The sequence below is a fragment of the Pseudorca crassidens genome, chromosome 4 (genome assembly GCF_039906515.1).
Source record: "Pseudorca crassidens isolate mPseCra1 chromosome 4, mPseCra1.hap1, whole genome shotgun sequence".
NCBI classification, from domain to species: Eukaryota; Metazoa; Chordata; class Mammalia; order Artiodactyla; family Delphinidae; genus Pseudorca; species Pseudorca crassidens.
Window position 1 is genome coordinate 63924047 of NC_090299.1, and position 21100 is coordinate 63945146.

Genomic DNA, 21100 nt, shown 5'->3' on the forward strand with positions numbered 1-21100 from the left:
ATTGTCTTGAGGTCTGTAACTTTATAGTAAGTATTGAAATTGGGTAGTGTCCTTTATTTTTTTGGTTCTTCTTTGATATCATTCATCAGGGTTTTGTAGTTTTCCTCATATAGGTTTTGCACATATTTTGTTAGATTTATACGTAAGTATTTTTTTCTTTTTTCTTTTTTTAATTTCTGATGTTAATGTAAGTGGTATTATGTTTTTATTATTATTATTATTATTTTTGAGGTATGCGGGCCTCTCACTGTTGTGGCCTCTCCCGTTGCAGAGCACAGGCTCTGGATGCACAGGCTCAGCGACCATGGCTCATGGGCCCAGCCGCTCCGCAGCATGCGGGATCTTCCTGGACGGGGGCACGATCCCGTGTCCCCTGCATTGGCAGGTGGACTCTCAACCACTGCGCCACCAGGGAAGCCCCGGTATTATGTTTTTAATTTCAAATTCTGCTTGTTTACTCCTGGTATGTAGGACGGCAGTTGACTTTTGTATGTTAACCGTGTATCCTGCAACCTTTGTATCATCACTTACTTGTTCTAGGAATTACTCTGTTCTTTCAGATTTTCTACAGAGATGATTATTTCAAACAAAGACAGTTTTATTTTTTCCTTCCCAATATGTACACCTTTTATTTCCTTTTCTTGTTTTATTACATTGGCTTGAACTTCAAGTATGATGTTGAAAAGGAGTGGCAAGAGGGGATATCCTCACATTGTACCCGATCTTACTGGGAAAGTGTTGAGTTTCTCACCAATTAGTATGATGTTCGTTGTAGCTTTTTTGCAGATATTCTTTATCAAGTTGAGAGAGTTTCACTCTATTCCTGACTTACGGAGAGTTTTTATTGTGAATGAGTGTTAGATTTCATCACATGGTTTTCCTGCACCTTTTGATATGATCATGTGGTTTTTGTTTTTTAGCCTGTTGATTGGTTGGATTACACTAATTCTATTTTTGAATGTTGAACCAGCCTTGTATATACCTGGGATTAAATCCCACTTGGTGGGGATATATGTATACATATAGCTGATTCACTTTGTTATACAGCAGAAACTAACACAACATTGTAAAGCAATTATACTCCAATAAAGATGTTAAAAAAAAAATCCCAGTTGATTGTGGTGTATAATTTTTATATGTTATTGGAATCAATTTGCTAATATTTTGTTGACGATTTTTGCATCCCTGTTCATGAGAGATATTGGTCTATAGTTTTCCTTTCATCTGTGTTTGTCTCCTTTTAGTATTAGGGTAATGCTGGCCTCACAGAAAGAATTAGGAAGTATTTTGCAACTATTCTGTGAAAGAGATTGTAGGGAATTTCTTCCATAAATGTTTGGTAGAATTCATCTTTGACACCATCTGGGGCTGGTGCTTTTTGTTTTGGAAAGTTATTAATTATTCAACTTCCTTAATAAATACAGTCCTTATTCAGAGTATCTATTTGTTTTTGTTTTGACGGAGTGTGTCTTTCAGAGAATCAGTCCACTACATCTAGGTTATCAAATTTGTGAGCATAATCATTCGCAGTACTCTTTTATTCCTTTGTCTGTGGGATTAGTAGAGATGGCCTCTTTCATTTCTGATATTTAGTAATTTGTGTCTTGGCTCTTTTTTGTTGTTGTTGTTAACCTGTCTAGAGGCCCATCAATATACTTGATTGTTTCAAAGGACCAGCTTTTGGTTTGGTTGATTTTCCTTTGTGTTTTCAATTTCATTGATTTCTGCTCTAATTTTTATTTTTATTTTTTTAGGCCGCACTGTGCGGCATGTGGGATCTTAGTTCCCCAACCAGGGATAGAACCTGTGCCCCAGGGAAGTCCCTCTGCTCTAATCTTTAAATTAATTTTTCTTTTGCTTCCTTTGTATTTAATTTTTTCTTTTTCTAGTTCCGTAAGGTAGAATCTTAGATTATTGGTTTTTTCTTCTTTTCTAATACATGCATTCGGTGTGAATTTTGCTCTAAGCACTATACTTCATGAAATCCCACAAATTCTGTTAAGTTGTACTTTTGTTTTCAAAGTTGGAAATGTTAAAAAATTTCTCTTAATATGTCTTATTTCACTCATGTGTTATTTAGAACTGTGTTGTTTAGTATTTTGAGGTTTTCCTGCTATCTTTCTGTTAATTGATTTCTAGTTTAACTCCATTGTGGTCTGAAAGCATGCTTTGTATGATTTCTGTTCTGAATTTGTAAGGTGTGTTTTGTGGCCCCAAATATGGTTTACCTGGTAAATATTCTGTGTGACCTTGAGAAGAATGTGTATCTTGCTGTTGGATGAAATAGTCTATGGTTATCAATTAGATCCAGTTTGATTGTTGGTGCTAATTAGTTCAGCTGTGTCCTTACTGTCTTTCTGCCTGTGGATCTGTCAAATACTGGCAGAGGAGTGTTTTAGTCTTTTGCTGTAATACTGGACTCATCTAACTCTCTTTGTAGTTCTATTGCTTTTGCCTTATGTATTTTGAAACTCTGTTGTTATGCTCATACAGTTTAAGTTTTTTGTTGTTTTTGTTTTGTGTTTTTGGCCATGCCGAGCGGCTTGCGGGATCTTAGTTCCCCATTGAAGTCCTCAGGGAAGTCCCCAGTTTAAGTATTTTTAATGTCTTCTTGGATAATTGACATGTTTATCATTACGTCATGTCCCTCTTTATTCCTGGTAATTTTCCTTGCTGTGAAATCTGCTTTGTCTGAAATTAAAATGACTACAATTTTCTTTTTTTTTAAAAAAATTATTTATTTATTTATTTATTTGGCTGCATTGGGTCTTAGTTGTGGCACACGGGATCTTTGTTGCGGCATGTGAGATCAAACGTTGCAGCTCATGGGCTCTTCATTGTGGCACACGGGCTTCTCTCTAGTTGTGGTGAGTGGGCTCCAGAAAGCGTGGGCTCAGTACTTGCAGCGCGCAGGCTTAGTTGCCCCATGGCATGTGGCATCTTAGTTCCCCGACCAGGGATCGAACCACATCCCCTGCATTGGAAGGCAGATTCTTTACCACTGGACCACCAGGGAAATCCCCACTACAACTTTCTTTGGATTAGTGTATTTTTCTCCGTCCCTTTACTTTTTTTTTCAAAATTGTGATGTTGTAAAATACACAGAAAAGTCACCATCTTAACCATTCACGTTGCCGTGAATCCACTCTCCAGAGTGTATTCATCTTGCAAAACTGAAAGTCTATACCCAGTGAACAATAACTCCCTTTTCCCTCTACCCCCAGCTCCTGGTAACTACCATTTTACTTTCTGACTCTGTAAGTAGAATCATAAAGTATCTTTTTGTGACTGACTTATTTTACTTAGCATAATGTCCTCAAGGTGCATCCATGTTGTAACGTGTCAGATTTCCTTCCTTTTTAAGGCTGAATAATCCATTGTATACACCACATTTTGTTTATTTATTCATCTGCCAGTAAGCACTTGGGTTCTTCCACCTTTTGGCTTTTTTGAATAATCACGAACATGAGTGTGCAGATTATCTTATTTGAGACCCTGCTGCAGTTCTTTTGAGTATGTACCCAGAAGTGGAATTGCTGGATCACATGGTAATTCTGTTTTCCTTTTTATCTTTTTTTTTTGTGTGTGTGTGTGTGTGTGTGTGTTTTCAATTTTTTGATGAATTATATTGTTTTCCATTGTGGCCACACCATTTTATATTCCCACCAGTAGTGCACAGAGTTCCAGTTTCTTCACATCCTTGCCAACACTTGTTATTTCCAGTGTTTTTGATAGTGGCCATCTTAATGGATGCGAGGTGGTATCTCATTGTGGTTTCGATTTGCATTTTCCTAATAATAGTTGCATAGTGAATTGAGCATCTTTTTATGCACTTGATGGCCATTTGTATATCTTGTGGAGAAATGTCTATTCAAGTACTTTGCCATTAAATTTTTTTTTAATGGTTTCCCTATTATTTATTTTTTAAAATATTCATTCATTCATTATTTATTTATTTATTGGCTGCGTCGGGTCTTAGTTGGGGTGCACGGGCTCTTCGTTGTGGTCTTAGTTGCAGCTTTTCTCTAGTTGTGGCACGTGGGCTCCAGTGTGCATAGGCTATGTAGTTGCGGCATGCAGGCTGTTTAGTTGTGGCATGTGGGCTTAGTTGCCCTGCAGCATGTGGGATCTTAGTTCCTTGACCAGGGATTGAACTGGCGTTCCCTGAATTGCAAGACAGATTCTTAACCAGTGGACCACCAGGGAAGTCCCACTTTGCCATTTTTAAATTAGATTGTTTGTTTTTTGTTGTTGAGTTTAAGAGCTCTATATATTTTGGATATTAACCACTTGTCATTTATATGATTTGCAAATATTTTCTCCTATTCCATAGGTTACCTTTTCACTCTGTTGATTGTATGCTTTGATACACAGAAGTTTTTCATTTTGATGTAGTCTGTTTTATTTTTACTTTTGTTGCCTGTGTTTTTGGTGTTGTATTTAAAGTGATTTTTTATAGACAACATGAAGTTGAATCCGTTTTTTATCTACTTCAACAGTGTATTTTAATTATTTAGACCATTGACCTGTAAGATCATAATTGATAGCTGGATTAATGCCTACCATATTTTTAAATGGTTTTCTGTTTATTGCCCTTGTTCTTTTTTTGTCTTTCACTCTTTTCTGCCTTATCTTGTTTTTAATTGATCATTTTATATGATTCTAGTTTTAGTTTTTTTCTTCTCTTAGCGTAGCAGTTGTGCTTTAAAAAAAAAAAAAACTTTACCCTTGAATTACCATACACACTTACTTAAAAGTGCTCTTCTAGGAATTCCCTGGTAGTCCAGTGGTTAGGACTCTGCACTTCCACTGACGGGGGGCCTGGGTTCGATCCCTGGTTGGGGAACTAAGATCTTGCAAGCTGTGTAGCACAACCCCCCCAAAAAAATGCTCTTCCAGATAATACTACATTACTTCATGGGTAGTGCATATTTTATTTCATCTTCATTTATTCCTTTCCTAATGCTGTTGCTTTCTTTAAATACATTCAAAGTGTCTGATCGATATCATTATCCTTCTTTCTAAAGAATTTCTTTTAACATTTCTTGCAAGGCAGGTCTGCTGGCAATAGATTCCCTTAATTTTTGTTTATCTGAAAAGTCTTTATTGTTGATTTCTGAGGGATAATTCCATTGGATATAGAAATCTAGGTTGGTGGGGCTTTTTTTTTTTTAACATTTTAAATGTATCACTCTATTCTCCTCTAGCTTCCATGAATCCGAAGAGAAGTCTAATGTAACTCTTATCATTGCTCCTGTATAGGCAAGGTGTTTTTTTTCCTCTGGCTTCTTTCAAGATGTTTTCTTTGTTCTGATTTTCTTCAGTTTGAATATGGTATGCTTAGGTATAGATTTTGGTTTGAACTCTGAGCTTCCTGGATCTGTGATTTGGTATCTGTCATTAATTTAGGGAAATTCTTAGTTATTGCTTCAAATATTTCTTGTTTTCTTCTCCTTCTGGTATTCCCATTACTCATATGTTACACCTTTTGGATATTCTGTTGTCTTTTTCATGTGTTTTTCCTTTGCATTTCAGTTTTGGAAGTTTCTATTGACACTTCTTCTAGCTCACTGATTCTTTCTCCACATTTATGTACTAATGAGTCCATCAAAAGCATTTTTTTTTTTCTGTTACAATCTTTTTCATTTCTAGCATTTCCTTCTGATTCTTTCTTAGAGAGTCCATCTCTCTGCTTACATTACCCATGTGTTTTGGATGTTGTCAACTCTTTCTGTTACAGCACTTAGCATATTAGTCATAGTTTTAAATTTCCAGTCTAATTCCAACATTTCTGCCATATCTGAGTCTGGTTCTGATGCTTACTCTGCCTCTTTAAACTGTGTTTTTTGTCTTTTAGTATGCCTTGTAATTTTTTTCTTGAAAGCCAGACATAATGTACTAGAAAAGGAACTATACAAGTAGGTCTTTAGTGTTACCTTTTATGTTTATCTAGCTAGGGTTTAGGCTGTGTTTACGATTTGCAGTAGCTATAGGTGTCAGGCTAGAGGGGGCTGGAGGGTATTGCCCCTCCCTCAGGTTGGTTAGATCTGTTAAAACCCCAATTGATGTTATGCTCTGGTGAAATAGTTTCGCTTGCGGGCAGGCTTTGTTAAGAAGAATCAAATACTCTGGGCTTATTTCTAAATAAAAGAAATGGCTACTTCCTCCCTTCCCTTGCCAGAAGCATGAGGGGATTTTTCTCTGATCTTCACTGTGAAAACCTTGTAGGAATCCTGGAGGTGAAAATTCACAAAAGTGGTAGGGCCCCCTGGGAGTTTTTCACTGTCAAATTTATCCCCACTGTGCCTCCAGCAATGTCAATTACAATTTAGGTTTTCATACTCTGGTAGTGGTTCAAGCAGAGATGCTTGTGAGCTTTTGTTCTGGCTTGTCTTTTTCTGCCCGTTTGTCTCTCCAGTTATGGGGGCTGTGGTTGACCCTGTGACTTCAAGTCTCTGATGGATCTAAGAAGAGTAGTTGATTTTCAGTTTGGACAGTCATTTATTCTTCTCATTTCGGATTTCACCCATTCTACCCCATTCCATCTTCTTCATTACATTATCTGCCATCCTTACTTTTAACGTCTAACTACCATAGCTGTGTCATGAGCATTTAAACATACTGTTGAATGGCTATGTTATAAAGAAACCCCACCTTCTGCCCTCTTTCTTCGTCCAAACTACTGCTTTGTTTCTCACTTCCCCCTTTATAGCCAACATTTGGAGTTCTCTCTAATCATGCTCTCCATTTCCTCACCATTCATGACTATCCAGTTAATAATAGTGGGTGTTTTTATCTTTTCACTTTGCAAAGACCTCCCTGCTGCTCAGCCTTTTTAAAGTGTTTCAGTCAGAGCGAAAGTTACATGTGTATGTGTTTAAAATAATTTTCAAACAGCACCATGGTCTCCCATTTACCTCAGATCCATAGTTCTTCGTTTTCCTACCCTCAGAGATCCACCATTGCCAATTTCTTGTATGTGTTTTCGGAAGTTTGTGTGTGTGCACATTCAGGGCTTTCACTGTGAAGAAGATAATTTTTGCTTATTTTTTCTTTGTGCAGTCTTAATAGTAATATATGTAAAGTCTAAAGTCTCTTTGAGTTAAGTGTAAAATAAAAATTCTAAATGGTAAATATTGTGTCATAGTGTAAATGGTGGTATGTATTTCTTACTGGGCAGACACTGGGGCATCCTATAATTGATGGTATCTTAAGAGTTGGTGAAATAGAATGTATATGCCTTGGCTCCTGCATCATCTTTAGAACCAGGCTTTTCTGATTATTAGCTGTGTGTGATCTCTTTGTGTCTTAGTTTCCTTATTGGTAAACACATAAAGTTGTGAGGGTTAAATGAATTATTACATATAAGTCAGTTAGGATACAGCTTATGGTGTATTAGTTATTAATCTCTCAGCAACATTAACTACTCTGCTTTTTTTTTTTTTTTCTAAATTATTTACTTTTGGCTGCGTTGGGTCTTCGTTGCTGCGTGCGGGCTTTCTCAAGTTGTGGCAAGCAGGGGCTGCTCTTCGTTGCGATGCGCGGGCTTCTCATTGCGGTGGCTTCTCTTGTTGTGGAGCAATGGCTCTAGGCGCGCAGGCTTCAGTAGTTGTGGTGTGCGGGCTCAGTAGTTGTGGTGTGCGGGCTCAGTAGTTGTGGTGTGCGGGCTTCAGTAGTTGTGGTGTGTGGGCTCAGTAGTTGTGGCTTGTGGGCTCTAGAGTGCAGGCTCAGTAGTTGTGGTGCACGGGCTTAGTTGCTCTGTGGCAGGTGGGATCTTCCCGGATCAGGGCTCGATCCCGTGTCCCCTGCACTGGCAGGCGGATTCTTAACCACTGCACCACCAGGGAAGCCCTAACTGCTCTTCTCTTTGAAACATTTTTCTTTCTTTGGTGCCAGTGATAACAGAGTATCCTGGATTTTCCTCTTGTTCACCATATCTTCAGCCAAGCTCACTCCTGAACTCTAGACCTGAGTTTTCAATTGTCTACTTGGCCTTTTGGATTTTCGTAAATATCTTTTTTCAACATGTCCAAAGCTGAATTTTTGATTTTCCCTCTTCCCCAAACTCTGACCCCTCAATTTCCCGTTTCCTTATCTTAGTTATTGTTTTACCATCCACCCAGTGGAAAATCAAAACCGTAAGAGTGATCCTTGTTCCCTCCTTAAGATCATACAGTTTTAGTATATAATAACTAAGTTCTATAAATTTTATCTCCTGCCAGTCTTAATTCATCTGCTTCTCTTCATCTCGGTGTACTTTCTAATCACTCTCACTGGATTCCTAACCTTCTTCTCTGTATCTGCTTTAATCTCCCTCCAGGCATTTCCCTCCCACTGCAGCCAGGATGTTTTAAAAGACCCAAATCTGTTTGTCTTGTCACAACTTTTTTTTCTTATTGTTCTTCATGACCCTGCGTAATCTGGCTCCTGCCTACTTTCCCTCCCTCATTTCTGCTCTTTTATTCTGTGTATTCTAGTCACATTGGTGGCTTTTCAATTTCTAAACATGCCAAGTCCTTCCTCGCCTCTACTTTGCATAGGATGAACTTTCTGCCTGAAATGCTGTCATTGCCTAAGTTAAATCGTTTAAAGGTGATTTCCTGAGGGAATCCTCTTCTTAATCATGACTCATGATATCCTATCCTTCATTTAAAAATTATATAATTTGTTGCTTAATACCTTAGAATGAAAACTCTATTTATGGGGATAAGGTAGGTTAGAGAACATTTCTGGTTGATGATTTTACCACCCGTACCTATTTGCCTTGCAAATGGTGGGTACTTAATAAATATTCATGGAATTAGTAGGTTCAGAACTGTAATTATTCTGTATTCTAGATTGTGTGAAGTGTGATGACAAAAGTCCAGAAAGTAAAATTTTAATGGCACACTGTTTCTGTAATTGGAGAGGCTATTATTTCCTGGTTCTTTGGAGCTACACTGTCCAGTACTGTACCCACTAGCTATGTGTGATTTTTTCTTTTCCTTCAAGTTTAAAAAAAATTATTCTTTTTTTTTTTTTTGCGGTATGCGGGCCTCTCACTGTTGTGGCCTCTCCTGTTACGGAGCACAGGCTCCGGACACGCATGCTCAGCAGCCATGGCTCACGGGCCCAGCTGCTCCATGGCATGTGGGATCCTCCCGGACCAGGGCACGAACCCGTGTCCCCTGCATCGTCAGGTGCCACCAGGGAAGCCCCAAAATTACTCTTTTAAAAAGTGTATTAGTCAGTGGTTTTTAGTATATTCACAAGGTCAACCACTGTGCCACCAGGGAAGCCCCAAAATTACTCTTTTAAAAAGTGTATTAGTCAGTGGTTTTTAGTATATTCACAAGGTTGTGCAGTTATTACAAGTATATAATTCCAGAACATTCTTGTCACCCCCAAAAGAATCCCTGATTAACAGATCCTTCCTATTTTCCCCTCCTCCCTGAGAAACCGATATTTTACTTTCTGTTTCTGTGGATCTGCCTATCACATGTGGCTTTAGAACACTTGAAGTGTGGCCATTCCAAATTGCAGGTGCTGTAATTGTAAGTTAGACACTGAATCTTGAAGACTTAGTATTATAAAATGTGAAGTATCTCAGAAATTTTAATTACATATTAAAATAATTTTTAATATATTGGAGGTAAATATTAAAATTAATTTCTCCTGTTTCCTTTTACTCTTTTTAATGTGATTACTAGAAAAATTTAAAAATACATTTGTAAAACACTCCCTCACACCATACACAAAAATAAACTCAAAATGGCTTAAAGACTTAAAATATAAGACATGACACCATAAAACTCCTAGAAGAAAACATAGGCAAAACGTTCTCTGGCATAAATTGTACCAGTGTTTTCCTAGGTCAGTCTCCCAAGGCAATAGAATTAAAAGCAAAAATAAACAAATGGGACCTAACCAAACTTAAAAGCTTTTGCATAGCAAAGGAAACCATGAACAAAACGAAAAGACAACCTGTGGACTGGGAGAAGATATTTGCAAATGTTATGACCAACAAGGGCTTAATTTCCAAAATATACAAACGGCTCATACAGCTCAATAACAAAAAAACCAAACAACCCAATCAAAAAATGGACAGGAAACCTAAATAGACATTTCTCTAACGAAAACATACAGATGACCAACGGGCACATGAAACAATGCTCAACGTCATTAATTATTAGAGAAGTGCACATCAAAACTACAATGAAGTATCACTTCATACCAGTCAGAATGGCCATCATTAAAAAATCTACAAATTTTAAATGCTGGAGAGGGTGTGGAGAAAAGGGAACCCTCCTATGTTATTGGTGGGACTGTAAATTGGTGCAGCTACTATGGAAAATAGTACGGAGGTTCCTTAAAAAACTAGAGTTGCCATACGATCCAGCAATCCCACTCCTGGGCGTATATCCAGATAAAACTATAATACAGAAAGATACATGCACCCCAGTGTTCATAGCAGCACTATTTACAATAGCCAAGACATGGGAGCAACCTTAATGTTCATCAACAGATGAATGGATAAAAAAGATGTGTATATACATATACATATACACACACGATGGAATACTAGTCCGCCATATAAAGAATGAAATAATTCCATTTGCAGCAACATGGATGGACCTAGAGATTATACTAAGTGAAGTACGTCAGAGAAAGACAAATATCATATCACTTATATGTGGAACCTAAAGAAATGATACAAATGGGGAATTCCCTGGAGGTCCAGTGGTTAGGACTCAGTGCCTTCACTGAGGTGGCCCGGGTTCAAGCCCTGGTTGGGGAACTAAGATCCCGCAAGTTGCATGCCCCCCGCCCCCCCAAAAAAGATGCAAATGAACTTATTTACAAAATAGAAACAGACTTACATAGAAAACAAACTTATGGTTACTAAAGGGGAAGGGGGTGTGGAAGGGATAAATTGGGAGTTTGGGATTAGCAGATACAAACTGCTATGTATAAAATAGATAACAACGTCGTACTGTTTAGCACAGGAAACTGTATTAAATATCCTGTAATAAATCATAATGGAACAGAATATGAAAAAGAATATATATGGGGGCTTCTGTGGTGGTCCAGTGGCTAAGACTGTACACTCCCAATGCAGGGGCCCTGGGTTTGATCCCTGGTTAGGGAGCTAGATCACACATGCTGAACTAAACATCCGGAGTGCTGCAACTAAGACCCGACGCAGCCAAATAACTAAATAAATATTTTTTAAAAAAAGCATATATATGGGCTTCCCTGGTGGTGCAGCAGATGAGAATCTGCCTGCTAATGCATGGGACACGGGTTCGAGCCCTGGTCTGGGAGGATCCCACATGCCGCGGAGCAGCTAGGCCCGTGAGCCACAACTACTGAGCCTGCGCGTCTGGAGCCTGTGCTCCGCAACAGGAGAGGCCGCGATAGTGAGAGGCCCGCGCACCGAGATGAAGAGTGGCCCCCGCTTGCCACAACTAGAGAAAGCCCTCGCACAGAAGCAAAGACCCAACACAGCAAAAATAAATAAATAAATTTAAAAAAAAAAAGAAAAGAGAAAGAGAAATGGTCATATAATTACCATTTTTAAAAAAAAGCATATATAAGTATAACTGAATCACTTTGCTGTATACCAGAAGCTAACACAACATTGTAAATCAACTATATTTCAATTAAAAAAAATACAATCACTTATGAATAACTGGAAAAAAATAAAGTACATTTGTGGCTTATGTTATATTTCTATTGGATAGCACTGGTCTAGAATTTGGTTTTTAGTAAGGACCACAAATGTGTCCCCATGGCCTCAGTTTCACATTTTTCTTCTAGTCTCTTAGTTTCCATGTCAGCCCTGCATTGGAAATGTGAATGTCCCAAGTTTCAGGTTTTTAACTGCTTAGGAGGTGGAAATGTTTCTTCTTGAGCCCTAGAATAGTAGGGGAAACATAAGTCATTTATGTTAAATTATGAGAAAGTAATGGCAAGTGTTAAACAAGCCTCATTTCCAACAAATGAGGAAGAATTGAATTTCACATTTATTTACATGATAATAATGAGCAGTGTTCCTGAATTTTGGTAGTAGTGATTTGACTAGGAAACAAATTAATAGTTTTTTTAATAGCATATGAGAATTATCTATAACTTTAGGAGTCATTTAGAATTATATTTGCTTATCTGAAATTTGGATTTAAATTATATTTTAGAAAACTTTTTCCAGAATAAATAGGAGAGGCTAAAGTGATAAATTATTCCTTTAAAGTATAATATTTGCTTTATGTAGAAGTTTTCTGCTCCAACATCATTATCAAAAGTCAACATATTGAAGTGTTAAATGGCTACTATACATTCAGCATTTACTATTTGGTAGGCATTAATGTTGTATTCATTAAATTCCCCCATGAACTGTATGTGGTAGGTACTATTATAATTCCCAATTGACTGAGGATGAAACTGAGGTATGGAGTGGTTAGTTAACTTGCTCAAGGTCACATAGGTAGTACGTTTTAAACAGGTTAAACAACGGTAGCTTATACTTAGTGCTTTCTCAATAAAATCTATCAATTTTTAGTTTTTCCCAGGAGAATGTAAGCTCCAAGTGGGTAGGGACTTAGTTTTGTCACTTAGTTGTTTCACTGACAGTTGAGATTGCTTTCTGGCATGTAGTAGATCCCAGGAATTATTTGAAAGAATTTTGTGAAGATGATTATGTCAGTTCATCAAGAGACTTGGCCTTGAGAATCTACTAGAATTGCTTTAAATTTTGCAGTGTTGCTTATTAGCAGTAATGTTCGTTTATCTACCACTTCCAAATTAACTTCAGTGTTATGTACTGTTTGGCATACTTTATGCATGTTATATCTTAATAAAATATTTAATAAAAAATTGTTTACTAGGAGCTGTAGCTTTTGTTCATCTCTTTTCCTTTTATGTGTTGGAAATGCATTGGAGCCACAAGGAAACGTAAGAAAAATCAAGACTACCAGAGGTCCCACTGTGTGTTCAGATAAGTTGGGAGAAGAAAATATAGTAAAGCAACTTTCCAACAGTTCTTAGAAAAAATAGTATAGTGATAAAACAATTCAAGGTTTCATCCGAAAGCCTCAGCCTCCCTGGTTGTTGCAGTCATTAAAATCGAAAACACATTATTTTGTTTATTTTTAGAAATTACAGTTTCCATTCTTAGTTTGGAAACAGACCTGTGAAATAAATTTTATAAAATAGGGCTTTGAAATCAAAGGTTTTTGTAATTAATAGTGTTAGGAGAAGGGTAACTATGCTACTTCTATCCAGGAAATTTTCATTTAATTCTGAGGTGTATTCTCATTTTACAATAATAAAATTGAGAGTTAGATGGTGACTTACCTGAATTAACATCACAAATAAGTGGCGGAACTGGGAATCACCTCACATCTGTCTGACTTCCAAGGCCATGATTTTTTAAAATACTGTCTGTCATTTTGCTGTTTTCCATTTTTTCCCCTTTCAGTTCTTGAGTCTTAAAGTGGGATTTTAAGTTATTTTGTGTGGGCAGTGGGGTTGGAGTTTTGGATTGTGGAAATACTGGATGTTTGAATTAAAGTATGGATGTAATAAATGATAATTGTTGCGTGATAGAAAAATTAAGCTGTGAAAAATCTGTCTTTAACTTTCCATTTTCTTTTTATCTTTGGTTATCTGTGGATAAAAACCCTACCCTAGAACACAGAATACTTTATAATGGGATTCATCATGGTGATTGTATTTTCTTGAGTTGTTTAGTAAATTTTTCATACACGAATAGTGTTCTTTCCCTAGAGTGAAAAAAAGACTCACTTTTCTCTGAATTACAATTTTGGGGGAATGAGGACAGAGGTAATATTTGTTTATTAATATTTGTTTACTTAGCATTTTACTAAACAAACAGTTGGGGACAATCTAGAAGGCAGCTTTTCTAATTTGTTACTTCTTTCTACCCTTCCCCAAACTTCAGTGTAGTAAGTGTCCTTTAGTATCCTGCCATTTTAGGATTATTTACTTCTTTTTGGGGAAGGGGATATTGTGGGAACCTTATAGAGAACTTTGAAAGCATTCACGATTTGCAAGATTCGGTTACTCTTGTTTCCCTTAGAAATCGTAGGGGAGAAAAATAGATGTCTGTAAGTTACACTTTTGGTTTCTTAAATTGGTCGGTGAACGAACGTCTGGTGCCTATGATTTTCATTTTAACATTAATTCCTGTGCTTACTGGAAAAAGTATTTTACCATTACTAAAATTGTACATTTCATCCTCTTCTGAAAATACCAAGGATGATAATGATTTTTTTAGGGCACAGGAAGAAGTTCCCCGTTATGCATATTTATAATTAAATTTAATTTGGGGGTAAAATTATCTTCAGAAAAATATGAAATACTTTAATCCCAAATGTAGAAAAAGGTTATGAAATAAACCAGTACTAGTTAAAATGCATAAAGTAAGTTTTTTAATCCTATGTTCTTATTAAAAGATAAGATAAATTAGGAGTCATTAAATCTTTAAAATTTGAGTTTTAAATTATGTATTTTTTCTGTACTTAACGTTCGGTACTAAACTGTTTAGTACAGAGAAAGTGAAAATGATGGTATCTTCTCCTGGGGGTGAGGGGAGGAAGTCAGGGACCTTAAAACAATAATTCCTACACTGTTTCATCCAGTAAGCAAGTTTAAGAAGGTGGGTTCAAAAGCAAAAATTTACTTTTGAAATCTTGTCGGGCTTTCTTTCGTAAGAGTACATGTGTCACTTAGGTATAAAATGTAAAGTACAAAATAAGTAGATGTAGATAAATATAAAAATCCTAACCAAAAAATGAAAGGAGAGCTTTGTATATTAAGGATTTATGTTTTAAAAAATTGAGAAAAGGGGAGGATCATTGTGTTTGGTGAATAGACCAGTAAGATACTGGGGTAGGTTACATAATGTAAGCGGAGAGCCCATTTGCAGGCAGGTACTTGGGAGCGTTAAAGTGAATCCCACTGGAAGGTTTCCTGAATCATGATCACTGTTTACTATGAGAAGGGATTGTTAAAGGTTATTGAGAGATTGAAGTGATAATATTGATATGACAGTACTTTGAGAAGTGTAAAGTACAAAATAATTAGCTGTAGATAAATATAAAAATCTGTTTTGAGAAGTAAGTAATTGCCATTGAAGTAAACTAAGCAGAAAAACAGTTTGAGGAAGGCATTAGAAGATTCTGTTGAGGCATTTAGACTTTAGGAATTATTGTGGAAAGCGATATTAATTAGACACTTAGAGCTTTCATCATCCTGGTTGATGGTGTAGTATTTCAGTTAACCTAAACATCTAGAAATTTAAGTGAGAGCTTATAGCCTAAATAGTTTTTAATGATCTTGAATTTTCTGTTGGGGCTAGAACCCATGTAGCCCGGGGGTATCGAATTGCAGAGTTCATCTACAGATGAATAGAATTATCACTTTGGACCTAACACACATGAACTCAGCAAATATAAAATAAAGGTGTCTGCTAGTTTTCTCAAAACATTCCTGTAAAGTCAACCAGACATTGTACTGTTGTTCCAAGTGGTGTTATGTCATTAAAAACATTGCAGTTAAAATTTGTTAGTATTTTTGTTTTAAATATTCAGATTGGCTAATTACGTTCTAGAAAAGCAGACTATTATTTTTACTAGAGCAGATAAGCTTATGAAAGAGCGTGTTACAAAATTTTTTATAGGTAATACTTTAATAAAAATAGGCCTTTTTCTTGCTGATATAACTAACATTTATTTTCTGTTTATTTTTAAGACGAGCAAAAATCAAATTAAAGTAGATCTTGTAGATGAGAATTTTACAGAATTAAGAGGAGAAATAGCAGGACCTCCAGACACACCATATGAAGGCAAGTACTTTTTTCTGTATCAAAATATTGTGCATATTAGAACTTGTCCGAAACATTAAATCAGAATAATCTCAAGCATTTATAAACTACGTGAAAGGTAACTTCATTTGGCTTAAGGATATATACAGCAGTTTTTAAATAATAAATTTAGATACTTATCTAGACTGATTTTTCTTACTGAATTTTAGCTAATCTTTTTCTTTTTCCAAAGAGCCAAGTTACAGGTTATATTATGTTAGAATCTAACAGTATAAAACAAATAGCATGTTAAGACTTTAACTTATATGGACTCTCAGTTACCCTTCATATGGTATCTGTAAACAAACCTTGCCTTAAATTTCTGACTTATGTTAATTTTTAAAGAAAAGCTTCTCTCCCCTGTTTGTCATTTAGCATGTAATTTACTCATATGTCTTCATACAGGCTGTATTCCAAATATTTAATTTTCTTTATTCAGGAAAGCTTTGAGTGATCGTTTCAAGACATATAGAAAGGAGACAGTTTTGCTGAACTCTGTGTTTACAAACTAAGTCTATAGCTACTTTAGACCATGGAATTGGGTGGTAAGATACAGAAAGAAGCTTTATAGCTTTTTATTTCCTCATTAGGCAGATCTTCAGTAGTGAGTGTTACTGTAAATTTGGATTATATAGCATAACCAAGATTCTTGTATATAATAAGCATTCAAATATTTGTTTAATGGAAATCATGTCACGGAATTTGTAGTAGTAGCACTTACTGAGTTCTTACTTGTTAGAGGTTTACGTGTACTTTCTCATTCACTCCTTACAACCAATCTTAAGAGGTAAGTACGGTTATCACTGTTTCATAGATAAAGAAACTTAAGCTCAGGAAAGTTAAGTAACTTGGCTAAGACATCTAAGCAGCACAGCTGGGATTTGAGTCCTAATAGCCATTGACTCCAAAGCCTGTGTTTCTAATCACTTTCTGCTCTTGAATAAATCAGGATTGATTGAATATTGGAAGTGGTGGTTATGTCTCCTTTGAATGTAGTGGTTCTACAATTCTGTAATGAACAGTTACCCAAAATTTTTCAGAAAAATTCAACGTTCTAGACTGTGTTTCTCTTTTCATTCAAAGTTTTAAAGACCCTAGAATGTCTTCAGCACATTCTACCAAATCTTAAATGACAATATTTTATTTCCTGTTTTATAGTTCATATGAGCCATTTCTAGACTTATTTAATTTTGTATATTGTTTTATGAGTGCCTCCTGTATGCCAGGCCTCATCTGGATGCTTTCATGGATGCTATTCATTTAGTCCTTTTGACAGTTGTTAGATGGAGAAGAGATCTTTAGTTATCTTATAAAAATCAAGTTCGTCCTTAATAGCAGATATTGTTTGTAATGATATACAAGCTTCTTCTTGAAGGCATACATTATAAATATTCTTGAATTACTTTTTAGGTTGTTTAGATGTATTTTTGAAAGATATTAGGGCAGTAGCATTATCACTATGGAGCTCTTCCAGTAAATTGATATTTATAAACAAGAGATCTCCTGAACTAGGCAGAATGTTTATTACCTTCTTAGCAACCCTTAATAAAGGTACATGAATTTTTAAAAAATTGGACAATACTTATTTGTAGGATGATTAAATTATAACTATACCACATTTATTAGTTAGAAACAAGTTTGGTCATTTTTAAGTGCTTATGTCTGCTGCTGCCACTAAATGAGACATTAATGTTTGATAAAATTAGTTTTAATATGCTTCTTGGGTATATATTTGAAGTAGATAAACTTAAATTGTATTCTTTTTATCATATAACTATTGAAGTTGTTCATTTTGTTTAAGAAAAGCACATTTGAGGGCATAAACTTAGATACTTTTTTTGAAATACGAACAGGGGTAAAATATTTTGCTAATATTTATCTCAGGACTCTTGCTAAATTTTGAGGGATTTTTTTTTGAAGGTTTTTGTTGTTGTTGTTTTATCTCAATAGCCAGGGCAAAAGTTTACATGTGGAATGTTAAATTGTTAATAACATCATTAAGAAATCAGGTAGCTATTTTATGTAGTGTTAAAAGTAATCAGATTGAGTTAAAATGACCGTATTGTACATGTTTTCTTCTTTTGCCTTAACGGCTCAGTGGCAGAGGAACAATTTAGTTCTTGAGGCTTTGTACCTAAGAGTTGTTTTAAATTTATGGAATCATTCTTGGTATTTTTTGAAAAATTCATCCCTTCCCCATTTAAAGATTATAAATGTGTAGTAGTAAAAGCTGTTCTTCAAGAAGTAAATGTTTTATAGTGAAAACTGTTATGATAATAATAATGTAGTTATCATAAAGCTCCCTTAGTTGTGTTACTCTGATATATATCGAATAATGCTGTGGTTAATGCTGTATTGATTATATATTGAAGTTGTCAAATAATGCAAGACAGAGCATACCAATAGCATATGGAGTAGAAATAGGATTTGGGGGACTCTAGGGTCCAGCATTATTTATATAGTATTTCAGGGCTCTCACACTGCTCCTAAGAGATTGTTTTGGACATTCAAGAAGGAACAACTTTATATGAAAGGTTATAGAGACAGTAATTTGGAATTTAATGAAAAAAGTAAGATTCATAGGAATGAAAAAGAAGAGTGTACACATTACTCAGGCTAAATTTATTATACCTATATTTGAAGCTAGCATTTATAACTCTGAATATAAACAGTTATCTCTGTATACACAAAAATTTCTTGAGGTACTCTTCTCTTACCTGTCTTTTTTTGTTTCTTTTTTTTTTACTTCTTTCCTTTATATTTCACTGCTGCTGTATTCTGTGTGCTTCAGGCATCTAGTTCAACTTGTGCATTAGTCAGTATGGGATTCTATTAAAAGGAATAAGCAAGAAAAGAAGAATTGGCACCAAAAGGGCTTGAAGAAAGTGGTACCAAGTGAATTGCTCTTTTGTTTTTTTTCTTAGATCCACATTCATCTGTTCTAACAATGAAGGAAGTGGCAGGATATACTGAGAATTGAGTGTACGGAATTTTGAAGTCAGTAGCGTTCCTAGAGCACAATTACTGTTTTTGTTTTATTACTTTTTATTATGGAAAATTTCAGATATATACAGAAGGCAAAAACCTCCAGGCACTCATCAGCCAGCTTTAATAACTATCATTTCATGGCCAGTCTTTGATGTAATTCATCCCTTGATTATTTTGAAGCAAATCCCAGGCATAGTTTCATATATAAATATTTCACTAGCTCAGTTTTATTTGCTGTATTTTGGAATGATAAATATTCTTTGGTAATGGATCATAAAATCTTAGAATTGGAAGGTTCCGTAGAGTTAGGATTCAAATCCAGTCTGCCATCCAGTGCAAGATTCCCCCTTCAGAGTTTCCTGAGAAGCAGTTATCCTCCCCCTTTAGTATCCTAGTTATGGGAAGCTAGATAAACTTAAAAAAAAAAATACTTATTTAGCTGCTAGTTGCTCAAGATAACTTCAGACCAAAATGGAATGTTGCCTACTGTTTATATGTTACTGGTTAGAACAGTCTCTTTGTATACCCATTTACAGGAAGAGACTAGGTTTTTGTCTTTATTCCTGCCTCTTGTCTTACTATTGAATTTCGTTTTTTAAATTTTAACAAGAAGTGTTGGCATTTAATTTAATGTCCCAGATTAAAACTTTGGGACATTTTTGCATTTGAGAGAACCAGCTAGAAGTAGATTTTTCAGTTTTTGGCGTAATCTGTGTATCCTTTTTCTTTGTACCACCTATGCCTTTATACTTCCCTATCTTCTTTCTTTTTTTCTTCTTTTCCTTTTTTCTTTCCATTTTTTCCTGTTATTTAGCAACACTTATCAGTGTGGACTAAAGGAAACAAAAAGAGATGGAACCTGTGCTACGTAATTGTTCCAGTGAAGTCTTTGGCATTGGATCGTCTGTGGATTTAATGTATTCATCCATCTCTCCAATTATTCACTGATAAACTAATATCAGTTTAAAATGGGTATTCTGTATGCTTTAAATAACCTTTAAATTAAAAACTAGTGCTTTTGTTTATTTCCTTTTTGGGTTTCAGCTTTAAAATGAATCTGTTGTAATTGACTATAAAATAGTATATGTTTTGAAAAGTTCTATCACTATATTTGGCTTTACATATTTGAGGTGAGCAGCACTGTTAACTTTCTGTTTTCCCCATTTTTTAGGAGGAAGATATCAACTAGAGATTAAAATACCAGAAACATATCCATTTAATCCCCCTAAGGTATTGTAAGCCTATTTTTGTGCATGAACTTTTTCTTGGCTCGTTTAATTAATATGTACTTTAGTGTTTATTAAAATTACAAATTTTTTAGTTGTTTACTGTGTAAATTTAGCATGGACAGGATGTCAGGTAATGACAGATGGTTTGCTTCTGGAATTAGAATGAAAAGTAAGCTTACTCAGAGGCAGCTAGTAATGGCTTTAGACAGGAATAGGATGTGTATCTGACAACGGCTTAAATTCTGGGTCTGGAAAAACTTATAGTGTTCCCAAATTTAGAGAATCCTTATACAAGTCCTTATTTGCCTCAGAGAAGTATATTTTTTAGGGAAGAGAGTACTCTGACTTTATTCAACAATTATTTGAGTACTTTGTGCCAGTATAGCAATAAGTAAGACTTACACTGCTGTCCTTGCTTTCATGGAGCTCACGTTCTAGTGGGGGGAAAAATGAACAAATCATTGCAACTGTGATGAATGTTAAAAGAGGAAACAATAATCTAGGATTGTGTATAACAAGGGGAACAAACCTAAACTTATTTTTTGACTGAATTGCTTCCTTTATGTCTTTACTTTTGCTATCATCACCATTTTAGTTGAGGCATTCAGCTTTATTACTGCGCCTGTTTTGCCTATTATTTGATCACCCTTTCATCTTTGCCATACTATTCATTCTTTGCACTGTTGTTCTATAAATCTTCCTAAAGTGCAGTTTTGATCATGTTTCTTTTCTTTCCTTGTTAATAGTCTGAACTCCTTAGCTGGGCATTTAAAAGCTCCTGTAACCTGACCTTAGTCTTTTTTTCCATCCTAATCTCTTGCTGCCCTCACCCACAATATGAGTTTCTTTTTCTCCAGCCTAGATTATTTGCTGTTTGTAGGTTAATGCTTATTCTTTCACACTTCCCTGTCATTTTCACTTGAACCATTGTCCCTGTCATTTAAAATTCTACTTTTCTTTTGAGGTCTAGGTAAAGTATCACTTTCTCCATTACGCTGTGCCTGTCAAAATGTTTCTCCCT

General features: G+C 35.6%; 1 protein-coding gene across 3 annotated transcripts in view; it reads left to right on the top strand.

The window, feature by feature from the left end:
- UBE2K (ubiquitin conjugating enzyme E2 K) overlaps positions 1–21100 on the top strand; it is a 79040-nt gene that overhangs the window by 25406 nt on the left and 32534 nt on the right. The window contains exons 2-4 of one of the 3 annotated variants that reach the window (XM_067735750.1): positions 13765–13821; positions 15751–15844; positions 20022–20080. The exons of 1 other annotated variant lie outside the window; for it this stretch is intronic. In XM_067735750.1, coding sequence (XP_067591851.1) covers positions 13765–13821; positions 15751–15844; positions 20022–20080 — 210 coding nt within the window. The remainder of the gene's footprint in view (positions 1–13764; positions 13822–15750; positions 15845–20021; positions 20081–21100) is intronic. One more of the 3 variants, XM_067735751.1, reaches the window with a different exon arrangement.